The sequence below is a fragment of the Thermobia domestica genome, chromosome 12 (assembly GCF_964235325.1).
Source record: "Thermobia domestica chromosome 12, izTheDome1.hap1.1, whole genome shotgun sequence".
NCBI lineage: Eukaryota > Metazoa > Arthropoda > Insecta > Zygentoma > Lepismatidae > Thermobia > Thermobia domestica.
The window spans coordinates 139,673,232-139,696,491 of record NC_137465.1 but is presented as its reverse complement, the minus strand read 5'-3'; the positions used below and the strand labels follow the sequence as shown (position 1 = coordinate 139,696,491).

Below are 23,260 nucleotides of genomic sequence, written 5' to 3'. Positions count from 1 at the left end.
TAGTTTTTAAAGATATGTCGGACGAGGTATCACACACCCCATGTTTCCATTTACAATTTTGAAGTTGCGCCCTGGCCCCCATGAAGGGTGGCCCTGGGAGCCTCCGCGACAATATCAATCGATGTGCCATATGACATTTTCTATTTGAGTTGTTCCGTTCATTTATGTTCAACCGTTTTCATGTTAGTGGTACTGCACGTTTTACTGTATCTGGTGGAGGCAACATGTCTTGGTGGCCATTTTGAATACAGTAACCGATATGAAAGATCTTTTGCCAGAACGATTTTTAGTTTTTAAAGATATATCGAACGAGGTACCACTCACCCCTTGCTTCCATTTAAAATTAAAGTTGGGCCCCGGTAACCCATGCAGAACGTCCTGGGTAGCACCGCGACCATATATATATATATATATATATATATATATATATATATATATATATATATATATATATATGATTCTATTTGCATCAGCAGTGGATTTTGTTTCGGGAGGGGCTTGAGGAATGAGTAAGAAACATTTGCGTTATACGTGCAATGCAAAAAATGATCACAAATTTATTTCGGGAGGGGTTTGAGCCTGATAACCACCCCCTAAATACGCCACTGTACATCAGTCAACCGTTCTCATATTAACTAACACAGCAACGAAACAAATTTTGAGTGAAGGTAATTTTGGTATATATCAATATCAATATTCGAGACGAGACCGAGACTTTCGAGACGTACCTAAGTCTCGTCTCGTTCTCTTCTCGATTTATAGAGGCCTGTCTCGGTCTCGGTCTCGTCTCGGTATTTAAAAGTCCGTCTCGGTCTCGATTTCGTCTCGGGATATAAAAGTCCGTCTCGGTCTCGGTACCATCCCTACTGTCACTTTATCACACTCAACAAAGAAAGGATGTATCATATCTACATTTTAAAATATTAAAAGACCAGGTGTAAACGATAGACTAGTTCAATAATATGATTGGTTAGAAGATGTCCCAATTCTACTCACATACACTGAAACTCCTAATGCAAATCTGCACAAACTATCTTCACATCGCAAAAATGATTTATATACAAAAAGTCGATTTACTGAGACAGAAGTATATGTACAAATGCAATGAATTTATGTATGGACCCGTACAATAAATCTGCGTCAAATTAATTTCAACACTTACTTAAAACACGCAATTTTACTTAAAGTTGCGGATATAAAACTATAAAAAAAAATATTTTCGCAAACTGATATTTTTCTACGCGAACTGGTTCTTTAACTGCTCGACTTATGTGTGATTTAATACGGGAAGAATGAACAAAGGTTTTACGAAATTTGGAAGCAAGGAAATATTTCTGCATCTCGCAAAAATGGCTGCTGTGTATATAATCTACAATCAGTACTCATATAACATCCATTTATGTTGTTGTGTCTCGTTATCGAGCTGCCATCATTTCCCTTCTGTCATGATTTGGCATTGGCAACACTGCGGTACTGTAATGGTTGCTTCGGTAGGGGTGCGTTCTGTATCTGAGAGCAAAGATGTGGGATGTGTTGAAATAAAGGTAAATATTCGCGTACATGTAGACTCGGCTTTATTTGAGTTTATTTCATCCTTTAAAAATATCAAAATGTACATATTAAGTTGTGTTTTGTATGATGGTAGCGAAACTATTGTCTGTTGTTTTTGGTGAGCTTTTATTTACATTGTGATTGACAGACGATACAATGTTTAGTGTCTGTAGCTGAGAATTGTGATTAAGACACTCCTAGAGTTGTACTTGGTATAAAATTTCGAATGTGGTGTGTAAAATATAAGAAAAGTCCACAACAGAAAAATGAAAATTCTTTGGAAATTGATTGATTATGGAACTAGAAAGTTAATATATAAACAAATTAGATCAAAGTTCCAAGGAATTGCTCATCTTGCGGAAGGCCACTTTTCGTATAATGAGCATATTTTGGTTTTGTGGGCCAGAATTTTTCGAGTTAAAATTTCTTGGATATAGTATACATGAAGCTGCATCAGTTCCCGAAGGAGCAGGACGCTTATACTTTTAGGGATTATTCATTGAGTATGTACGAACTTACAAAGGGGTAACAAAGCGACTTTTCGACTGATACGAAAAGAAAAACGAACGTACCTGTATTTTATATCTGCATGTGTAGTGCCCTTGTACTTTTATCTATGACAATGTGTGTGTGTGTGTGTGTGTGGGATTTAATGCATATCGCATGTCTTGTGCACATGGATACTTCTTACTATTGCACTACGTAGAAAATTTATGGTATTTCACGTAGAAGTGGTATTGCACTACGTAGAAAATTTATGGTATTTCACGTAGAAGTGGTAATATAACACAGAAGAAACGCAGATCAGGGTGTTCTCATGTATACTATTACCCGTCGACATTTTTTTACAGAAAGATAAACAGCAAATTCTGAACAGTTAGTTATAAAAGGAAAACTTCTTCAAATAATTTTCCAGGAGGTAATGTACCTAAAATGAAAGCCACATTTCCTCGCTGAACTGCTATGCTGATACGCTGTATCAGAAAAGTAGTAGCCCGCTTGTCACCAGTAAGGTGTGCAATACGTTGGCCTACTTCTTTGATGAAATCGAGCCCTTCGAGGCCCCAAATGCCGCTCGATTCAATGGCTACGGGCACGAACATGTATCTATCGTGCAGATCTTTATATTTTCTTCTTTTCTCGCATTTTCTGCGGGCTGCAATAGTTCCTTCTCGAGATGAAGAAAGAGTGAGATTAGATGACACGAAAGTGTCAGAGCAGGTGAAATCCCAGAGAAGAATCCTCCCCCACTTCCATGGTACCAGCGTCATGCCATCTGGTCTTTTGTCATCAGATCTGTTACACCCCCAGGTTCACGAACAGATGGAACTTCCGCCGATGTGAGTGCTCTTCAGATAATGTAATTCACGTTCGAATGTCTCACATGTCTTCCGGAGCTATTTATACTTATACAAACCGTGTAGACCATTCTGCTTGACTGATGCACTACATTTAGAGCAGTTGTGTGATTCACAGATGTCTACTCCTAGGCGAAGTGCAACTGCAATAGGAAAACTGTCGTTTGGAAGGTGCAGTCCTAGAATGTGTGAAGGTAATGCCTGTAGCCAAGCACCTGAAATTAGTGATGAGGAGGCAAAAAGTCTAGCCTTATCCCCTTGACTGTCTGCTTCTTGTAATAACACTGATTGAAATAATTTGATGATTGGCTTGTCCCAAATTGATTGCGAACTTCTGCCCGTTATTTCAGAAGGACTTAAGCCAACTAGGTTAGACCAGTCTGATATGCAGTCTTGGACATCAGATTCTATGTGAGGCTCATGCAGTTGGTTGAGGAGTATCTCAATGGTATGCCGGGAGCCATAGAACGACGCTAAAAATGAACGATACGCCAAATCGACAGCCCGACGAATACCAAGACCTTCAGAATCAACTGGAAGGGAGGCTTGTATCCATGCGTTGCTATTTAGATTACAGTTGAGTATAAATTCAAGGGCTCGGAAAAAACCGGCTTTTTTGAAAAGAAAGAAAAAAAACTCGTTTTTTTCTCCTTCGCTTTTTTGCTTGGGAAATTTTGGTCTTTTTTGAAAATTTTGCTTTAAACTGATAAAGCAGACTTTGTTTCGCTTCTCTACAACAACAGCAATAGAAAACTCATTTAATTAGTGGTTGATGCAGATAATTATGTGAAACCTCGAAAATAAACCATGAATTTCAAAAAGATTTTCTAAAATTCTTAACATATTTACACTATGAAGTCCAAAGGATTAACCAATATATGTAATAATATTTTAACCTCTTATTTACAATAAGTACTTTTAAAAAATGATACACAAATAACTAGCAAAATTGTATGTAGTATTTTTACTTGAAAATGTTACACACACCCTCTTTTTGAAGCAAAATAAAGAAAAACACGAGAGAAATCTGCATATCAAGAGCTTCGTTTCGGGTGGTTCTGTACATTCTTGAAATTTTTCAGTTAAGTTTTAACTTTCATATACATTGTGTGAATATTTCGAACATTTTTTTTACTGATTGATCACATACGTAATAGTAATAATCTGTTACCACGTATCAGGTGCTTCGGATCTGCAAAATCGGTAAAACTCCAAATTCTGTAATGCACTGACTGTTCCCTAAGCTCGTTCAGAATCAGGAAAGTATCGAATTTTCTATTCATGGATCATATACGTAATAGACGGTTCATCTGAGCGTATGGTTTCCTAGGCTGTAGAATATATAACCACCATCACGGTTTACCCAGTCCTGAAGGTTTCTGAATTTTCAACAACAAAATTCAACATATCGTCACGAAACTTTAAAAAAAAAAAAAAAAAGGAAGAATCAACCATTGTTCCAATTCCCAAGAAAGACGACGAAATTGATTGTAATAATTATCGGAGCATTTCTCTTAACATTCTATTAATAAGATTGACCCCATACGCAGATGAAATTATTGGAGATTATCAGTGTGGATTTAGTCGAAATCGACCAGATATTTACCATTCGACAAATACTCGAAAAAAAATGGGAATATATTACCCAGTACATCAACTGTTTATTGATTTTAGAAAGGCTTACAACTCGGTTAGGAGGGAAACATTGTACAACATTCTTACAGAATTTGGAATACCGAAAAAGCTAGATTTATTAAGTGTTTAAATGAATCCCAGAGTAAAGTCCGAGTAGAAAAATGCGAGCTTCCACGTCGAGATTGTCCTGAAACAAGGATATGCGTTATCGCCGTTATTATTCAGCTTTGTTCCAGAGTACGTTATACGAAAAATCAAAGATAGGAACCAGGGCCTAGAGTTGAATAGTATTCACCAGGTTATGGCCGACTTACTTTCTAATCGTTTTTAAATCTTTATTATTACTAATTATCAGCAGTGATGGATTTGCGAAGAGGGTTAGGGTGGGGATGTCTTTCGGATTGAAGCCTCTACCCCGAAATTACGGAATTTCTAAAACAAACTAAATATTAGTTTTGCCTTTACCAGGGTTGGCTGGTTTAAACCAAGGTGGTTTAAACCATGGTTTAAACCAAGGTTTAAACCAGCTGGATTTTTCAAAAAAACCAACTGGTTTAAACCAAAAAACAAAAAAATGTTCGTAAAAGTGTAAGTGTTTGTAAAATCTTGATGAACACACATTTGTGGGTTATCACGTTTCACTCCCGTATATTATTGGTATTATATTCAGACCTAAATTCCCCATTCATTACTCAAAAAGATTATACTACAAAAACAACTTTTTTTACAAGTTTATAAATGTTTATTTTGTGATTTTTTTGTAGTTGTTATTATTGTTATGTAATTGCAATCGAAGAAAAATTCTAAATATTGTTTCGTTTCAATGTTTACTATTGATAAAATACATCGAAAATGCCGTACTTTGTGTGTGTGTGTGGGGGGGGGGTCATACAGACCCCACGAGAGGCATTTAGTGAAATAAGTATCTTTGGTATCTATTTATGTATAAATGAGTCTGAGCCAAAGTGGACTCAAATAATTCGTATCTTTATTCCCTTTTCTTATTGATATGCAGATTAAGTCGGTGTATTTCTTTAATTTGGACCAATAAAAGTCGTTGTTAACTAACTTGAACTAGATTAGTTCTTCTGTACTCCGTCGTACTTTGAAATTGATCATATGTAATTAATTCTGTGTAATGGTTTCACTTGTGCAACTGTTTATCTTTTTGTCCTTCTGAAATGACTCTTGACAGTTATATTAAGAAGCATGTAAAGATCAGTACAACGTATTTTTTTATCAGGATTCCTTCGTGAGTGAGTCGGCAGACGTATCGCATTTGTGGCCAATTAGTCCTGGTTCCGAGTTCAAATGGAGGACAATTTCTCTCGGATGTAACTCGAGAAGCGGTTTTTATTCCGCTTTAAGCTTATGTGACCCCTTCGAGCATAACCCGGTTGTTGCATAATAACATCAAGGCGAAACAAACTTATTTCTGTCCATATATGATATGAATATATAGAGCAAATCATTTAAACCATAAAAACCTGGTTTAAACCAAAAAAACCTGGTTTAAACCAAAAAAAACCGGTTTTTTTGGTTTTTTTAATAAAAACCATGGTTTTTGCCAACCCTGGCCTTTACTCATAAACTTCAAGCTGTCCTTAAATGAAAAATTAGAATTTTTAGAAAAACTAAGCATTAATAAGAAAAGCCCCTCCCAAAATACTTTTCTAAATCCGTTACTGATTAACAGTATATACTGATCTTCAAGGTTGTATCTGGAAGATTTTAGATGAATATACAAACAAAACGAAATATTTATTATGCCTGTACTCATAAACTTAAGTTCCTCTTAAATAAAAGAAAAAACAAACATTATTCAGAAAAACCCCTCCCAAATATTTTTCTAAATCCGATACTGATTATTTCTATCAAATGGTATTCAAGGGTGTGTCCAGAAGATTATTGTTAAATCATTGCACAGCTACAGTATAACGGAAATGTGGAAGTACGCTCTGACAGATATATTGAAAAACGTACGCTCTGATGGATATATTAAAAAACATAAATTTAATTATGTGCTAGAAGCTAGAGTACTAAACTCTAAGAAGTGAAACACGGATGACTAAAAAGAAATGGTCTAGAGAAGAAAAAATGTCGATAATTCAGAAGTTAAAATAAAGTTAAATAGCTTCTAAAATTGTCCTCAAATACTGCGTACTTTATGTTTACTTTAATTCATAAACCATGTGCTCCATCCATCATGATGGTGAATTCCAGAGCGAAATATGGCATTTAGGTCATGAAATCTTATTTAACTTTAGAATATACTATAAGAAAGCTATTTAAACAGAAAAATAATGAAAATAAAAAAAGCCAAAATTTCCAAAATTCTCGTTTTTTTCCCCCCAAAAGCCGGCTTTTTATGTGCAAAAAACCATCGATTCAAAGAAGCCGGCTTTTTTGCATCTCTACAGTTGAGTAACGATTCCAGTCCACATTTCAGAACGGTGTCAAACTTCTCTAGTAAATCAACTTCACGCAAGAAGTAGAACCGCGTAAAAAATAGATTATTCTTGGTATGAAGAACGACGCACGAAGAAGATAGAAAGCTGAATGTGCTGAGACTAGGGCCAGATGTGACAAGATAAGATCTAACTTTTTAATTTTCTCGACTAACAAATTGCGTCGTGCCTCAGGGGAAAGGGCTGCACCAAGAAGAAAGGCTAAAGAGGTTGTGATAAGTTGTATTCCCGGTGCTGAATTTTTAAATTGTGAATATAACACTTCCATTTGATATTGCGAAATTCCTAAAAATCCTACTTCACACTTCATAAAATTTAAATGTAACCCGATCTGCTGCCATAATTTGAATATTGTATAGTTCACTTAAAACTGTGTCAGGATCTCCTGCTTTCTAAGTACCAGATATTTAATTCACTGTTAATCCTAGACACTATGGACTGAATTGTCATGGCGAACAAAGCGGGACCTAAAGAATCGCCTTGTTGTACTGCACGTTGCGAAAGTATAATCTTATCACCTAGAGATAGGTTACTTGGTTGTGCATAACATTCATATACATAGTGATGGGAAATTAGTTTTAATTCTGAGTAGCATTGCGTCTCGGTTCAGTTCATTAAAAGCGTTACGAAAGTCTAATTTCAGAAAAGCCTTTTGTTGTGAATGGGGAATTGAAAAGTAAATGCGAGTTGCATGTGCTGCGGCTTCGGCTCCATTGGGAATGCATACTCCCAATTGGTGAGAGTAAAGGGAGCTTATATTATATTATATTATATTAGAAAGAAATATAAACTTTACATTACTTGCTTCAGTTGCACATCGATAAGTAGGACTGCTTTGAAAATGTATAGTAGAGTAAAATAGGAATAAGTAGGATAGGGCTAGGAACTGGTTAGCTGAAGGTTAGGGAAGTTTTGGCCTTTTTTTTTTTTTTTTTTAAATATACATAGCTTTTTGTTCATTTTTGATCACTGTAATGGCATCGCACTTATTGAGAATTTGTCTGGAGCATTCCAGATCATCATTGAAGTAATAGTTCAGGCTGTCTATAGATCATCAGAATTTATTGGATGGCCGTTTCTAGTGAACTTAAAATTTGTGTGTTCCGTAATCGTAATTTCCACCTCAGATTACTTCGGTTTAAGAGAACAGGGAAGGAGGTCTCATTTTACTATTTCAGAGTGTCTTTTTGATCAAAATAATAAAAAGCAGTCAGGGAAAGAACTTTTGTTCGTTATTTAATGAATGTGAACCACAAATAACATGAAATTGGTGCATTTTTATTGTTCTCAGTGTTGCCAACAGTGACATCAAAGTTAACAAAACGTCGCTAACTTCAAAAGGCTGTATAATCCAGGCTCTGTGCATAAGAGCTGTAGAAAAGTCGGGGATGACAGCAGATCTCTTCAGAACCTGTTAGAGGGTGATCAATTAATGAAAAAAATCGAAGGTAACACTTCATTGTGAAATTCAATATTCAAAATGGCGCCCGCGCGCAAGTACCAAATTATATTTGAACTGAAATATCTTCTCACAGAAACAAGTTAGAAACTTCATTTTTGTACCAAATTAAAGATAATTGATAGTAGAAGTAAGAAAACTGGATATATTGTTTACATGCTGCCGACATATTTAAAAATAACGGTTATTTGGGCCAAAAATTAGTTTTTCTCGTTTCTTATTTCATTTCATGACAAATAACTATGAAGTTATTAAAAATATGAAAACGCAGCCCAAACTAATTAAAGGAGCATAATCTTAGCTTTCTATCGTTACCAATATCTTTAGTAGATCTTAAAAATGACGGAGCTATTTAAATTTAAGTGGCGCAGGGTGTAGCGTTTTTTGGACTGGAAAAACACTCACTACGCGCAAAACTTTCAAAACTATTATTTGTCAACAAATTAAAATAGTCTATTCATTTTATCGATAAATTAAAGGCAATAGGTTGCTGTGTCGTAGGAAGTGAAATAATAATGTTATTGCATTTGTCAAATATTATTACAGTATTATCACGTTTGTTCATATAATATGTAGCTAATGTAATTATTATATTGTTTTATTTTGCAGACTTTGATGTCATGAGAATTTACTTTGTCAGAGGTAGTAATATTTAACTAAGGTTTTCTACAGTTTCAAAATTTTTACAAATATATGACTTTAGCTGTGCTTTATAGAATATTTACATATTTCTTTTCAGAGCATAATGTAAAATTACTGATACCAAACATGAAACACTCATGTAATTTTTGGAACAATTGAAGAGGCAGTGACAGATATAACAGGAATTGCACCATTTTCAAGCAATAATTCACTCAGATACATTTCAAAGACGATAAACTTTGCTTTTGTGCATAGGTAGTCTTTTAAGACATCTTGAATTTCAATTTTGTTTACCCCGAGAAAGCCCAAAATCTCTCCATTTGCACCGGTAGGAATATGTACATGACAGATTAGTTAGTAGTATAGGTAAGGCGGTTACCCTTTGCTGTCTTTCCACATTTTTGACCAAGGTGATTAGATAGTCACATAAAATCCCTGTGGGTGCGTGTTTAAACATTGTTGAAGCTCCTGAAGAATACATCAAACAGATCAGCAAATATTTGCAAACCTTTCATTCGAGTTTTACGAAGTTTGTTGATAACATCAGCAATAATTGCTGTATTCATTGACGAATGTCCTTCGAAAACGTACTCAGACGGTCCCAACAACTTTTGCAAAGTAGACAAAGTAGACTACTTTATTTGCTTGACGAAATAGTGGAAGTTTTCGTCTGTGAATGGTCTTCGACAACGGAGTTGTTTTGAGCAAAAATCGCTCGTTTCGGAATGCCACATAAGCTTCATGGCTACGTGTCAGGTAATTCAAGATTTCTTCTGCATTAGAATCTGGCATATCTTCATGCGACATGAAATGGTACAACTTCACAGGACTGTGAACTTTGTATGGGATTTCCCTGCGCTCCATAAAATTCTACCATTCTGTTAACAGAGTTACGAACTTCATCAAGTACATTACCAAGGAACTCATGGTCTGTTTGCGATATACCAAGAATCTGACTGAAGATTTGGCATGTCGAAAGAACTTCGAGGTACGACAGTTTCCACTCCGTAGTATAATTAACTTTTTCTGCGCGTCTGACCCATAATTCCTTCCGATGATTTCTTAGATCTATTTATAATCTGTTCACGTATCATGTCAGCACCAACTGCGCTAAATATATTGTTCGTTCTTCTGACTACGAAGTGACCATTCATGAACTGAGCATTTATTTCCGGGTGTTGAGTCTCCAAAATTTCTAATTTGTTCAAGACAGAGGGACGCGCACCACAGGAAATTGATTCGATTGAATGCCATGAATACCGGAAGCAACTGCTGTACAATATACAGATGCAGCGGCCAGTATCCTTCTCGGTCAGCTCTTATAAGGCTTTTCAGCAGAAATAAAAGATGTAAAAACTGTTCAAGGCAGCGGCACTGCTCTAAGATTGAGCTGAGTTTCTCTGAAATGTTCTGCAAAGCTTCGATATTTCATCTGAATGAATGACCAACTCCATGAACTGATAAGAGCACATTAAGCTTGTCTTCCTTTCATAATAGTCATAGTGTCGAATGCTAGATGACAGACATATAATATTCACCTTCTTCTTCCAGGAAAGCCTTCCCTTTAGCATAAACACACCTGTAATCATAAACATACTTCTCACTGCCCTAATGTAGATAGTTTCCTTTAGAATACTCTCGGTTACTTTGGACCCAAAAATTTTCTATGAAAAGAGACTCCAAACCACTACCAGAAATGTACTTTCCTGTGCAGACAAGAAGGTCATGTGGAATGATCCTAGCATGAGGACAATGTTCGAAAAGGTGAATTTCGGCAGCAATGTGATACACCCCTTCGTCACATACTACAAGCATTGAAAATTGGTTTAAGTGTATAGGTAGGCTCTGGAAGTTTTTTCATTGCTGTGTATACACTATTATATTCCGTTACTGGATACGGCAGTTCTGGAAGAAAGCCAACTTGTTTCTTGGAAAGATCTGAATCCGTTATTATCGCATTCACAGTACCCCGCGTTAGAGTGGATTCTTTAGTTTCTAGCTCGTATGCAGCATGCATTATGTCTCGAGTAAACTTCCTCTGACGCAGATTATCGATGTCCAAACCATACAGTTCGGGAGAAATTGTCAGCGTGTTTTGAATCGATATAGGTTATACTTTCCTTTCTTATTTCTTCAATTTCTGAGATGGAAGCAAGAATCGAAGATGACTGGAGGTCTTGCTAATACCGACTTCGACAATTTCGGTTTCGATAGGACTTTTGTTGGCACTTCCCGGAAAAGCACCATGACTGTATCGTGGCTATCACGGATTCCTGACAGAGTAGCCTCTTCATGGTCGAAATTGTCCATAGCTCCTACCGTGAAATTATCACCCTGAAAGTAGCTTGAAAAAGACAAGCTGGAGAAACAGGTCTTTATTGTATATTGTGCAAGGTTGCTTCGTGTTTGCATGATATCTTTATAGCCAACTGACACACCTAATTTATTCATAGTTGAAATCAGCTATCTGATTTTGCATTTCTAATGAATTGAATGTGCCACCATCAAACGCATGGGGGTTGCTTTCCTACTACGATATATATTATAGAAAAAAGTATGGAAGATTGACTTCAATAGGTTGTGAAAATTTAGATTTTGTTGGTCGGAAAATTCTTCAATATCATTTTCACTGTCTTCGTCAGTGATACGTAGATCTTCGCTTGCATCCCAGATGTTCAGCTTGACCATTTGTAGCTCTTCTGCTAGGAAATCCAAAAGAGGTTGAGAAATTCTAGTTGTTGACCAGGACTTATGAAGTTGCTGACTGTCCCCAAATTCTCTTTCAATACCGAAATCTGTGTGAAGGAGAGCCGTTCGTACTTCTTTCGCTGCACTCGTAAGTATGTTAATCGATCTCAGTTTGTCAGCTACTTCGGCACTAAATAATGAGTTGAAACCTAGAATCGGTTTATTTCCTTTCGAAGGCTTCGAAAACCTTATTTTTTCTCCAAAGTTTAACTTCGTTGTTATTAAAAGTCAGTTCACTGTTTCCATTAATGAAGTCTCTAATTTCCGACAATGTCAATCCACACCTTCATCCAATAGTTTCTCGATAATTGGCGCCACTTTTATTAACCAGTGCACTTTTATTAGATTTCTTAGACTCGGTAGTTGTACTATCTGATTTCTGAGAATATTTATTGAACTTCAGAAGATAGTGCTCAAGACAGGCCTTATGATAATAGAGATCTGTACCGAAAACAGGTAATTCATCCTTCAAGTCACAAGTTCTCGTAAATCAATCATCTTTAAAGAACATGGTTGCGGATAAAAATGTAGTTGCACGATTTAATTCACATAATCTGTACTTTTGTTTAATTCCGTTGTGTTTCTCTTTCCCACATTCTACACATAAAACATTTCTTGCTTTCTTGTTTGAAGATGGTGATTGTCGAACTGGAATATCTACTCTCATTTTCTTTGCCATTGGCTCAGATTGAGATTTTATTGAACGTTGATCCAGCTCCTCAGTTTCACTACGTTCTCTTTTCTTTTTCTTCCGTAACAACACATTCTTGTTTGAATATAACATATAGAATGCGTCATTACAATTATTCACAAATTCTGCACCTCGCTGAAGATCCTTAAGTCTTTTCAGAACACCATCCTTGCGAATTTCAGCCGCAGCTATGACATCTTCTCTCCCTCGAAAAGACAACATTGTTTTACCTAAAGATTTGTCACAATTCTGGCAAATGATGCAGGCATTTACGTCTAATACGGATGCAGAGGAAGAGGTGTCTCGTGATAGGGAGATGCCAAACAGGTTTTCTATGGTCATTGTCTAGAATATTGGTGCCAACTATGGATTTTTATTATTACATTGTCCACATTAGAGTCTGCAACATTAGCTACATATTATATGAATGAACATGTAATAATAATATTTGACTAATGCAATAACATTATTATTTAATTTCCTACGACACAGCAACCTATTACCTTTAATTTATCGATAAAATGAATAGACTATTTTAATTTGTTGACAAATAATAGCTTTGAAAGTTTTGCACGTAGTGAGTGTTTTTCCGGTAATTTATTAAACAGTCCAAAAAACGCTACACACTGCACCACTTAAATTTAAATAGCTCCGTCATTTTTAAGATCTACTAAAGATATTGGTAATGATAGAAAGCTAAGATTATGCTCCTTTAATTAGTTTGGGCTGCGTTTTCATATTTTTAATAACTTCATAGTTATTTGTCATGAAATGAAAAGAGAAAGGAGAAAAACTAATTTTTGGCCCAAATAACCGTTATTTTTAAATATGTCGGCAGTATGTAAACAATATATCCAGTTTTCTTACTTCTACTATCAATTATCTTTAATTTGGTACAAAAATGAAGTTTCTAACTTGTTTCTGTGAGAAGATATTTCAGTTCAAATATAATTTGGTACTTGCGCGCGGGCGCCATTTTGAATATTGAATTTCACAATGAAGGCCCCGGTTGCGGAAGTGTTACCTTCGATTTTTTTCATTAATTGATCACCCTCTAACAGGTTCTGAAGAGATCTGCTGTCATCCCCGACTTTTCTACAGCTCTTATGGACAGAGCCTAGACTAGTAGTTAATTCATGAAGCGTTGGTTGAGAGTACTATTTGGTGTGTTTATTATTCATGTAAAGTTGAACCATCTGACAAAATTTCAGAATTTTAAAATATGATGTGTTCGAGAAAATGGCGTCCAAAATTGGCTATTTTTGAAAATTTGAGAATTTCTCAAATTTTTTGCGAGAAACCGGTTGCACACAAACGATACATTTTTTTTTTTTTTCGAAAGCGGGTAACTAGCTCTTTCCAACCGTGGAAACAGAATTTTAAAATTCAAACCGGAAATGCTCGAAAAAAATTCACAAACATCGACTTTTCAGATAAACTGATGTCATTTGTTAATTTATGTACAAAAAGCAAAAAAACATGCATGCGTAAACCAAGCCATAATAAAATACAATTTATTGAGCTGAGCGAAGCGAAGCTCTTATACTCGGGTTAGCCGTTTGGTTGTCCGCGAACTCCTCCTAGACCGTTTGGCCGATCTCAACCAAACTTAGCACGCTGATAGAGTATGTCGTGCTGAGTGACAACATAGGTCGAAATAAAAAATCCGATGTACCATCGAGGAATAATCACCGAAAAACGTTTCCTGATTACGTAGTTTAAGCTCGCTCAGCTCATTTCATTGCAATCGGGTATATCCATTGCATTCCTAGTTTATATCCTTACGTACATACCACAACAAGAATTATAACTGTACCTGTCTCCATAGCTGAATGGTGGGGCTCCGAAATTGATTATTTTCCATGTTGTCTACAATTCATAAATTATACTCCGCGTCTTTGATGGTCCATTACTTGGCAGGAAAGTTTTTTTTCGAAAAAAAAAAAGTCCCTTAAAAACATGTCTAGTAGCAATAAAAAAATGGTTTCAACAATATCTGAGATGGTGATGGTACTTTTTATTGACAGTTGAAATGGAAGGCACGTCAGGTATCTCATTGGCTTTCAATTTTAACTGTATTTCAATATGCAGTTCTCATTATTTTCATTTCGTACCTCTTTCATTTAAATTGCTTTTTAAACAATTCTTCACCTGTTGAAAATGTTAGTAAACTTTTTTTTTTTTTTTTTTTTTTTTTTTAACTGAAGTAGAAATATGCATATCAAAACAAAATTCAAAATAATATTTAAAAATATTTTCTGATATTAAATCCTAATTATATTTATCTCTTCCGCGTATCTTCGCGATCCCTAGGTTGAGTAATCCTGCCGTACAACATCCTTGTAAATTTCATAATAATAATAATAGTGAAATAACAGAACAAAAAATGAGTCTCATCATGTAATTCGCTGTACCAGCAATTATAGATTATTTCATGTATTAGTATTCAAATCACAGTAATCGGGGGAGTGAATGGCACAACATAATCCAATGCACATTTAGCTACTTACTGTTAGATTTATAAAATATGCATATCCTGCAATTGAAATTGGATTGGTTGTAAACCCACTTTTCCTTTCCAAATTGGTTGTAATAGGTCTTTTGTAGGAATTTATATTCGTTTTTCTTTTCTTACCAGCTCGTCGTGGCTGTGGTTAGTTTCTGGGCCTTTGGCGCGCGGAATCCGGTGTCGATTCTTGGTACGAGTTCATGTAATTCGGGCCCCACGTAAAGTTATAGATCCACATCTCTTATAACCCTGGTACTAAACCAGATGTTGAAGGATATCCACTGTTTATATTTTATGTTTCCTATTCATATTTCACTATCTTTAAATCTATCATTAATCTTATCTCACAGACCATCCATATGTGCAAATCTTTGTGTATTTAATCAAATAATTATATTGCAGCTCTGCCAGAGAAAGGGATTTTACTGGCTGGATTTGCAAATGATTTATATAAAAAATCTATCACCCAGTTTACAGTACTAGCTCTAAATAAATAAATTTAAAAAATAATATCCGACCACATTACTATAAAAAGACCACCAAAACTATTACCGACCGACTTACAGATTTTTTTTAGATCCTTTCCTTCCTAATTCGTACTTTTCCAAGAAGACTTCATCGTAAGAACTAACCAAATCGTTTCTAGAATTCAAACGCTAGTCGAATATTGACAGCTGAAGCATTACAGTTGTCCCAGTTAAAGGACTGGAGAGATAACACGGCATCCTGATATGCTAAAGATCCTTTGTCTCGACAAGATCTAAAATGGTGTAAAAGTTATTAATTGAAAGCACTTTTATTTTTATTTTATTTTATTTATTTTTTTTTTATTTATTTATAGGGTAGGTTGCCTAGAGAAGGCCAACTTCTTGCCATACCTATTTCAACTTTGTGTGAGGTACCAATTCGAGGAAAGCTTCGTGATTCATAGAACTCGGAATTATCAAATGATGTACAGTTTTCCTTATTATTCTTGTTTGCTCTAATACACTACATAAGATCGATATTTTTTTTTCTTTAAATTGATTTTGGACGATTATAAGTCAATCCCAACAAATTGCCATTTTCTCGAATACCGATGTTTCTTATACCGAGTATGAAAATTTTGTTTTTTTTTCTTAAGTTCGAAGACCGAGTTGTTGCCGCACCAATTTTTCCTGTGTACGTTAAAGGCTTGTTCACCTTTTCGCTGCTTTTTGACTCCATAAGTGTATTTCGATTTGTTCAAAGATGCAGATAAATACTTTAGTCAGTCGGTATGTTTGTTATTTTTTCTGTGATTTCGAACTTTTCATACGAACAAGGCAACTGTGCTGCTAACTCCTATCAAGACGGTTATTTTGTTTCTATTGATATTACATGTTGCTTGCAACCGGAAGCAAACAAACTTGTGACAAGAAAATAAAGGTCTCTGGAGAGCACATAGTTGAGCTGCCTCATAAAATTATTATAATCATTCTCCAACGAGATATGGAATATTACACCCTGATTTTCAGAGAATGCAATGACGGTTCACATACCGATAGCAATTAAATGGAAGTACTTTGTCTGTGAGGAGAAAATAATGTACAACAGTCTTATCATTTGAAGTGAGATGTCGGAATGACTGATCATACTGCAGTTATTGAGGTTTAACATAAATTAATCCAGTTCAGGATAGTTTGCTTTGATGAGAAAATTTTCGAAGAAACTTCGTTGCAAGGTGAAGAAATGTTCGACTGATCTCGTTCACTCTACTCTTAGTCGCAACACTTGGATAATATCGCTGCTTGTTGCTGACTGACAACTTGGTCTAACAGTGTTGCAAAGAGAGTGAATGTGACAGACAAAGAAATATATGTATTGAAATTATAGTGAGTTAAAATTGGGATTGCTTGTTGATTTCTCGATCATGCTGTCTGTAAGATCATTCCGTTTTAAACAAGTTTCCGAGTTAATGTACAGCCTGCGAACACAATATTCAGTATATACATCAGGGTTGGCTGTTTTAAACGAAGGTGGTTTAAACATAAACAACAACAACAAAAAAAGCTTTAAATCGTATGAACTTTATGGTGACGTTTCCACATATCATACCACTGCATTAGTATTATTTTCTTTTCCGCTTCTAATCAAGGCGTCCCATGTTCATTTCTCGGTCGAACTACAACCCTTGTTTCAAGTGTAAACCAAGTAGCGGTTCGGATGTCACTTTAAGTGAAAGTCTTCTTCTTACCTCGGTATTACATACGGATGTTAAGCCCAAACACACGAAACAAAACGAAATTGTATGCCTGAATGCCTGTTGTTTTATTAAGAAACCATGGTTGCTTAAATATATTAATAGAAATTGGCAGAATTTATCGACTGCCTATGTAGCTTTCAACATTAGCTCGGATTGGACTTTCAGTTTTAATTTAATTGAATGATATCTACATACTAAATTTGTAATTTAATATCTGAGTTTTAGCGTACAGATTATGATACGTTGACCATAAAATTTTACATGCCAAGCAATAACGGGATTTTCCCGTTATTGTTTTGCATTTAAAGTAATAACAGGATTTTCCCAATGGCTAAGGCGGGAGTTTCCTGATTTATATATAATTCTGTATAATGGTTTTATTTGCGCAACTGTTTATTTTTTTGTACTTTTGAAATGACTCTTGCCAATTATATTAACAAAAATGTCAAGATCAGTGCAACGTATTTTTATGAGGAGTCGGCAGACTCATCGCATTTGTGGCCAATTAGTTTCGCTTTCGAGTCCAAATGGAGAACAATTTCTCTCGGATGTAAGCCGAGAAGCGGTTTGGATTCCTCTTTAAGCTTATGTGAACCCTCCCAGCACAATCCCTTTGCTGCATAATAACACGAAGGCGAAACAAACTTCTTTGTGTCCATATGTAATATAAATACATAGAGCAAGTTATTTAAACAAAAAAAAAAAAAAAAAAACTGGTTTAAACCAAAAAACCGGGTTAAAAAAAATCAATAAAAACCATGGTTTTTGCCAACCCTGATATACATGATTCCAGGTATTGTTTCATAGTTGCAGCTGCTAAACTGCGTTTTTCGTTAGAATTTTAATAAGTTCAAGAAATTATAATTGTAGTTGAATTTTAGTTATAGAATAAACATAAGAGTGAAAATAAGTAATTATTCTCTATTTTGTGATTTACAGGAGTGTATGAGCAATGGGGAAGTCAAGTGATGAAGTAGGAGAATCATCGAGGAGAACTTCATGCAAGACGGATGACACAGAAGATGAGCAGCCTCTTAAGAAAGCTCGCTACATTTGGCAGATTAAAGGTAAATATCACCTGAAAGAAAAAGATAGGAAGTTCTTTGTGTCGGAAAGCAATAGCTCTGAGCATTTACTCCCAGTGGATATGAAAACGTGTGAAGAAGATTATTTTGATGAAGGAGAACGGAACGTATGTGAGTGTGGAGAGGGCCGACTAGTGGTATCTCCGCGGGCAACATTAGTGTTGGAAGCTTGTGAAGATAAAAGTGATAGTCAGAAGAGCGTCAATAATATGGATGCAGTTGATGAAATAGACGGTGATAATGATGACGATAATGATGAGGGTGATGATCTTGATGATGATGAAGATGATGATATATCGGATTCGAGAGACGACGAAGGAAACCACGATTATTATTGCCGTCGTCTAATTACCAACGTGAATGAAGGTATAACTCAGAGTTTTCCAACATTCCTTAACTCTGTTAATCATTCCAGTTGCCGCTTAAGAAAGTGGCAAACGAAGCAATTGGCTAAAGGGATTGTTGATAATACAATTAACAAAGTGTTAGAAGACATGGGTTTTGTCCCCTTACAGACTGATTCTGATGATATATTAGAGGACCAAGAAAGCAGCAATCATTCGCGGCAAAATGTTGAGAATGAGGCTGTGTTAATGGCTATTCAGAGTCATGGGTTACAGAGAAAAGAGTACGAAACTACGTCAGCAGTCACGAACTCAACTACTTCCAGTGAAGATCCCAATAAAAAGAGAAAGATGCAACCATCACCGTCGCCGAGTAGCCTGCATCAATGTTCATGCACATGTTCCGCGCAGCAGCATAATAACAATAATAATAGTAATAGTAATAATAATAATAATAACAGTAATAAAGAACTCGAACGGGAGAAACAAGAACATTTAGATCCTTTTCATCATCGACCGATTGTTTTTGAGCAAGAGGGAGATGGTTCAATCCCAACGACTGTGTACACAAATATTCACGGATTGAGTCGCTTTCGAGTGAAGCGGAAGAAACCTGTGAAAGCCAAGATCTTACCAGTGGCAGCTAGTGCTAGTTGTAGCAGTAGTAGTGGTAGTGGCGATGAAAGCATTGATAACGATCAGAGTGAAATGAATGTGACTGAAAAGAAGACACCAGAGCTGAAGGATGCTCCAGGTTCTGAGGGTGCTCGCAGCACTTCGCAGAACGAAGCATCATTGTCGAGACTTGAACACGATAATTTTCTTGACCAAGCAGTGGCTGTTGCAATTGAGAAAAAAGGTTTAGGAGTATTGTGCTGTATCGATCAAGGGTAGTTACGTCAGTAATCGTAAAAATGGAGAAACTAGTATGTGAAAGTTCTAGTTTCATAGCCATCTGTGTTACGTTAGAAAATAAAGAATCATGTAATTAAATGTACAGTAATTTGTAGAATGGGAAACATATATCAGGTCAAAGGACTGACCATGGCTTTATGCGTGCTTATTAATCGTTCTGCTTAACAATGTCCCAGTGATTTCTTTTCAAGTGTAACGTATCCGAGTATCTACAGAAAACGCAGAAACTCGCCTGTACATACTAATCTTGTGAGTTGCAAGTTAATGCTTAAAGCTTGAGTCAATTTTGAATATTGAAATTCAAAGGCTAACAACAACGTTTAGAACGTAACCACTTGTATAAATTACGTACCTTATCAGCCAGTTCCATTATTTGCTATGGTAATTTTTCTTCAAAGGCAATTCGAGGGGAGCTGGAAAAGTTTCTGCAAACTACTATTAACAGTGGCAGTAGTGCTCCTCTATTATAAAATTTAAGAATAGACCTTTCTATGTTTAAATTATCTGTATTTATTTTTCACAGCAGTTTCAAGAAGTAATTTTGTATGAGAACTGAAAATTTCTGGTGAATACTTTCCGTAGGTTTATATATATATATTATTTTAAATGTTAGTTAACACCGAAACAATGCATCGAGCGACTTCATTTGGTATTGAGAAATGAAACACTATCCAGTAGGTGTTTACAATTGCTATATCATAAAAGTCACCATAATGCAAATTCCATTGGTTTACCAAATTCCAGCTTGGTCGCACATTTCTGAGTGATGAATTTCGTAAAGATCGTCCATTCATGTTTGTTGTTGTCAGTAATGTTGATGCTGTGCATGAAATGATTGAGAAAGATGCATGTGACATATCATAAGATTCAGGCAACCTTGAACATTCACGTGAAAGTAATACGTAGTACGATTTTGCGTGACCACCTGAACTTACGGAAACTTGCAAACCGGTGGATCTCACATAGCTTAGCTCAGAAACAGGCTTGTGTCAATTGTTGTAAAGAAATTCTCAAAAGATTCAGCTGATGTTGATTCGTACGAACCCAAAACTAAACAACAACAAGCCATTGAGCCGAAACCAAAAGTTAATCGTTCGAGGAGTGCTGCAAGAGAATCATTACTTGTTTCTTTGGGTATACCGGCCATGTAGCAACCATAAGTGTAGAAAAATGAAGGACTATAAATGTTTAGTGGTATATAACTTATAGTATATAAATTGTGTAAAAGAAACCTAGCTTGTCACATCATTCTTCTCCATCAAAATGGCAGTTACCACTCAGGATACCAAACCGTTGATTTAAAAGTAAAAATATCGAATTAATGACTCATTGTTTGTAATCATCTGATTGAACATCTAGTGACTTTTGTTCCCACTTGCAAAATAATATGCGTGGTGAGTAATTTGTGTCGCCCGAAGCAGCTGTTCACGTATTCCGAACAGCGATTTCTGAGGTGCTTTTTCAAACTACTGTTAAAAATAAAAGAATAGGCTTAAACAAAGAAAGATAATTTAAAGATGGAGAGGTCTATTCTTCCGAAGTTTATAATAGTGGAATGCTTGTGCTGTTATTAGTAATTTGTAGAAAAAAAATTCATCAGCTCTTGTATTAAAGATAACTGGTTATACTGGAATAAACTCGGCTCGTAACCGAGAGTTCCCATATTCGATCAACTGAATTGATCCAGGTTGCCAAGAGCGAACCTTTTCCTAATTATCATTGCTCGAATGATTCATAAAAATGTGTGATAACAGTGACAAACCAGTTACCAGAAAAAATAATTTTGGCAACAGTATTCAGTTTTACCTTAACTGATTTAAGTAAACGTTAGATATTTGGTGTGGATAATGAAAATATGTAAGATGATTTGTATGAATATGTTAGAAAAGTTGTGTCCGTTGCATTTCTTATCGAAGCCAATCACAATTTTGGTAGAATATGTTGATAGGAGTCATAAAAGTAAATTATGTTATAGGTTCTGCCTACGTCTGAGGATAAAGGGCCTTACGAATAAAATGAGTCTTTTGAACTTAATTTCGTAAGTGGGTGATAAGGAGTCCCTGGGTAGGTAAATATTTGGCACGCACGTCTTGGTTCACGTGATTCCGCCTTCATTCCTATGGCAATCCTATAAGATATCGATCACACACACACACACACACACACACACAAAAAAAAACTTTGTGATGACATATGAATCGTAGAAACCAATGAAATAAATTGATATTTTTCAGATTACACAGTTATAGTGAATCTTAATGAATTTGGTGCCAGAGATTTCAATGAGCTTCCAGATTTGAGTAACTTGTATTGGATGACTTACGAAACTAGAACCTTTTCACCAATATTATTCATATTCTGAGAAAAAAAAAAACGAAATATTAAAGACTTGCAATGTATATCGTGGAGACTCTGTAACGTGTAGAAAAAACTTGAATGGCCGAATTATAATTGGATACTTGTGAGATCTATTATGTAATGTCGATATGTGGATATATTAATATGAGAAAGTTAAGTATTTGTACGTAGATGTAATTTTGCTATTTACCTTATGCTGCCATAGCGATCTGCTTATTGTTAAGACTGACTGAGCGCGTTGATGTAGGGATTTTCTGATTTTTTTAAAATTTTCTAGATGCTTTAAATGATGAATGAAGGTATGAATACACGTCTTGTATTCGTTTATAGTTTTTACTCAATACGGAATATTTTTCTAAGAGTTCGTGGCAATAGTCTTTCTAATATTGTTTGTGCTGAGAAGAGCCTTCCCTGTTTTCTTCTGCTGTTCGTTTTTCAGTCAGTTAATTTATGAAAAATTAAGTTATAATATTCTACTTGTACTTGCTAGAAGTCATAATATTGACTTTGGGCAACATTCGAAATCAATTGTAAATTGTCATTTAAAAACTCTTCAGTGAAATTCTGCTATGTTTCGAAATCAAATCAGCAAAAGAAATGAAGTGCTGTAGGTTTCTGTGTGTTCTTCCTTTTTCCATATTTAGTAGTGTTCTTCGTAATTTCTGTGGTTTCAAGAGTTTATAAATATTGTTGAAGAGGATTTTCCATGAAGTGTCATTTATTATTATTATTATATTATTATTATTATTATTATTATTATTATTATTATTGTTTATTAGAAATGTATCAAGCGAATAAAAATAGAAAATTAAAATATTAGAGAGGATGCCGACATCTATGATAAAGAAGTAGTAGTAATTGTTAAGAAATAGCAATATATTTTTCAAGTTTAATTTTCCAAATTGATCCCATGCTTTTTAATGATTGTGTAATTAAGTTAAGGCTGCACCTTAAATGTTAGTCTTAGTAAGTTATTTCACCAAACGACTTCATTTTGTGTAAAGTAAATTGTTTATATACAGGTTGTATAATTTATTTTGAAACACCCTTATAACTTTTAAACTAATAGACAAATAACACTGAAATTTTTGCACTATGCAAATAAGATTGTTTGACATAGAATACCACCCCGTTAACAGGGTTGACAGCCCAACATGAAGTTTTTTTTTCTTTCTTTAATGGCATTACCTCAGGTTATTACAAATTTCAGATCTGCGTATTAAACGAAAACACACAATTAAAAGTTTGACTTTTTTCGAAATGCTTTATTTCA

The 23,260-nt window shown here is 35.3% G+C and overlaps 1 protein-coding gene across 1 annotated transcript; it reads left to right on the top strand.

Annotated features, from left to right (window-relative positions):
* Positions 1-1,422: 1,422 nt before the first annotated feature.
* Positions 1,423-21,776, top strand: LOC145666681 (uncharacterized). The gene is made up of 2 exons (XM_081734158.1): positions 1,423-1,544; positions 18,225-21,776. Exon 2 carries the CDS (start codon positions 18,238-18,240, stop codon positions 19,606-19,608), a length of 1,371 nt encoding a protein of 456 aa, XP_081590284.1. The 5' UTR covers positions 1,423-1,544; positions 18,225-18,237; the 3' UTR covers positions 19,609-21,776.
* Positions 21,777-23,260: the final 1,484 nt, after the last annotated feature.

What these genes read in the sequence shown, in the direction of transcription:
- LOC145666681 (XM_081734158.1), top strand. Translation starts at nt 18,238, where the DNA reads ATGGGGAAGTCAAGTGATGAAGTAGGAGAATCATCGAGGAGAACTTCA.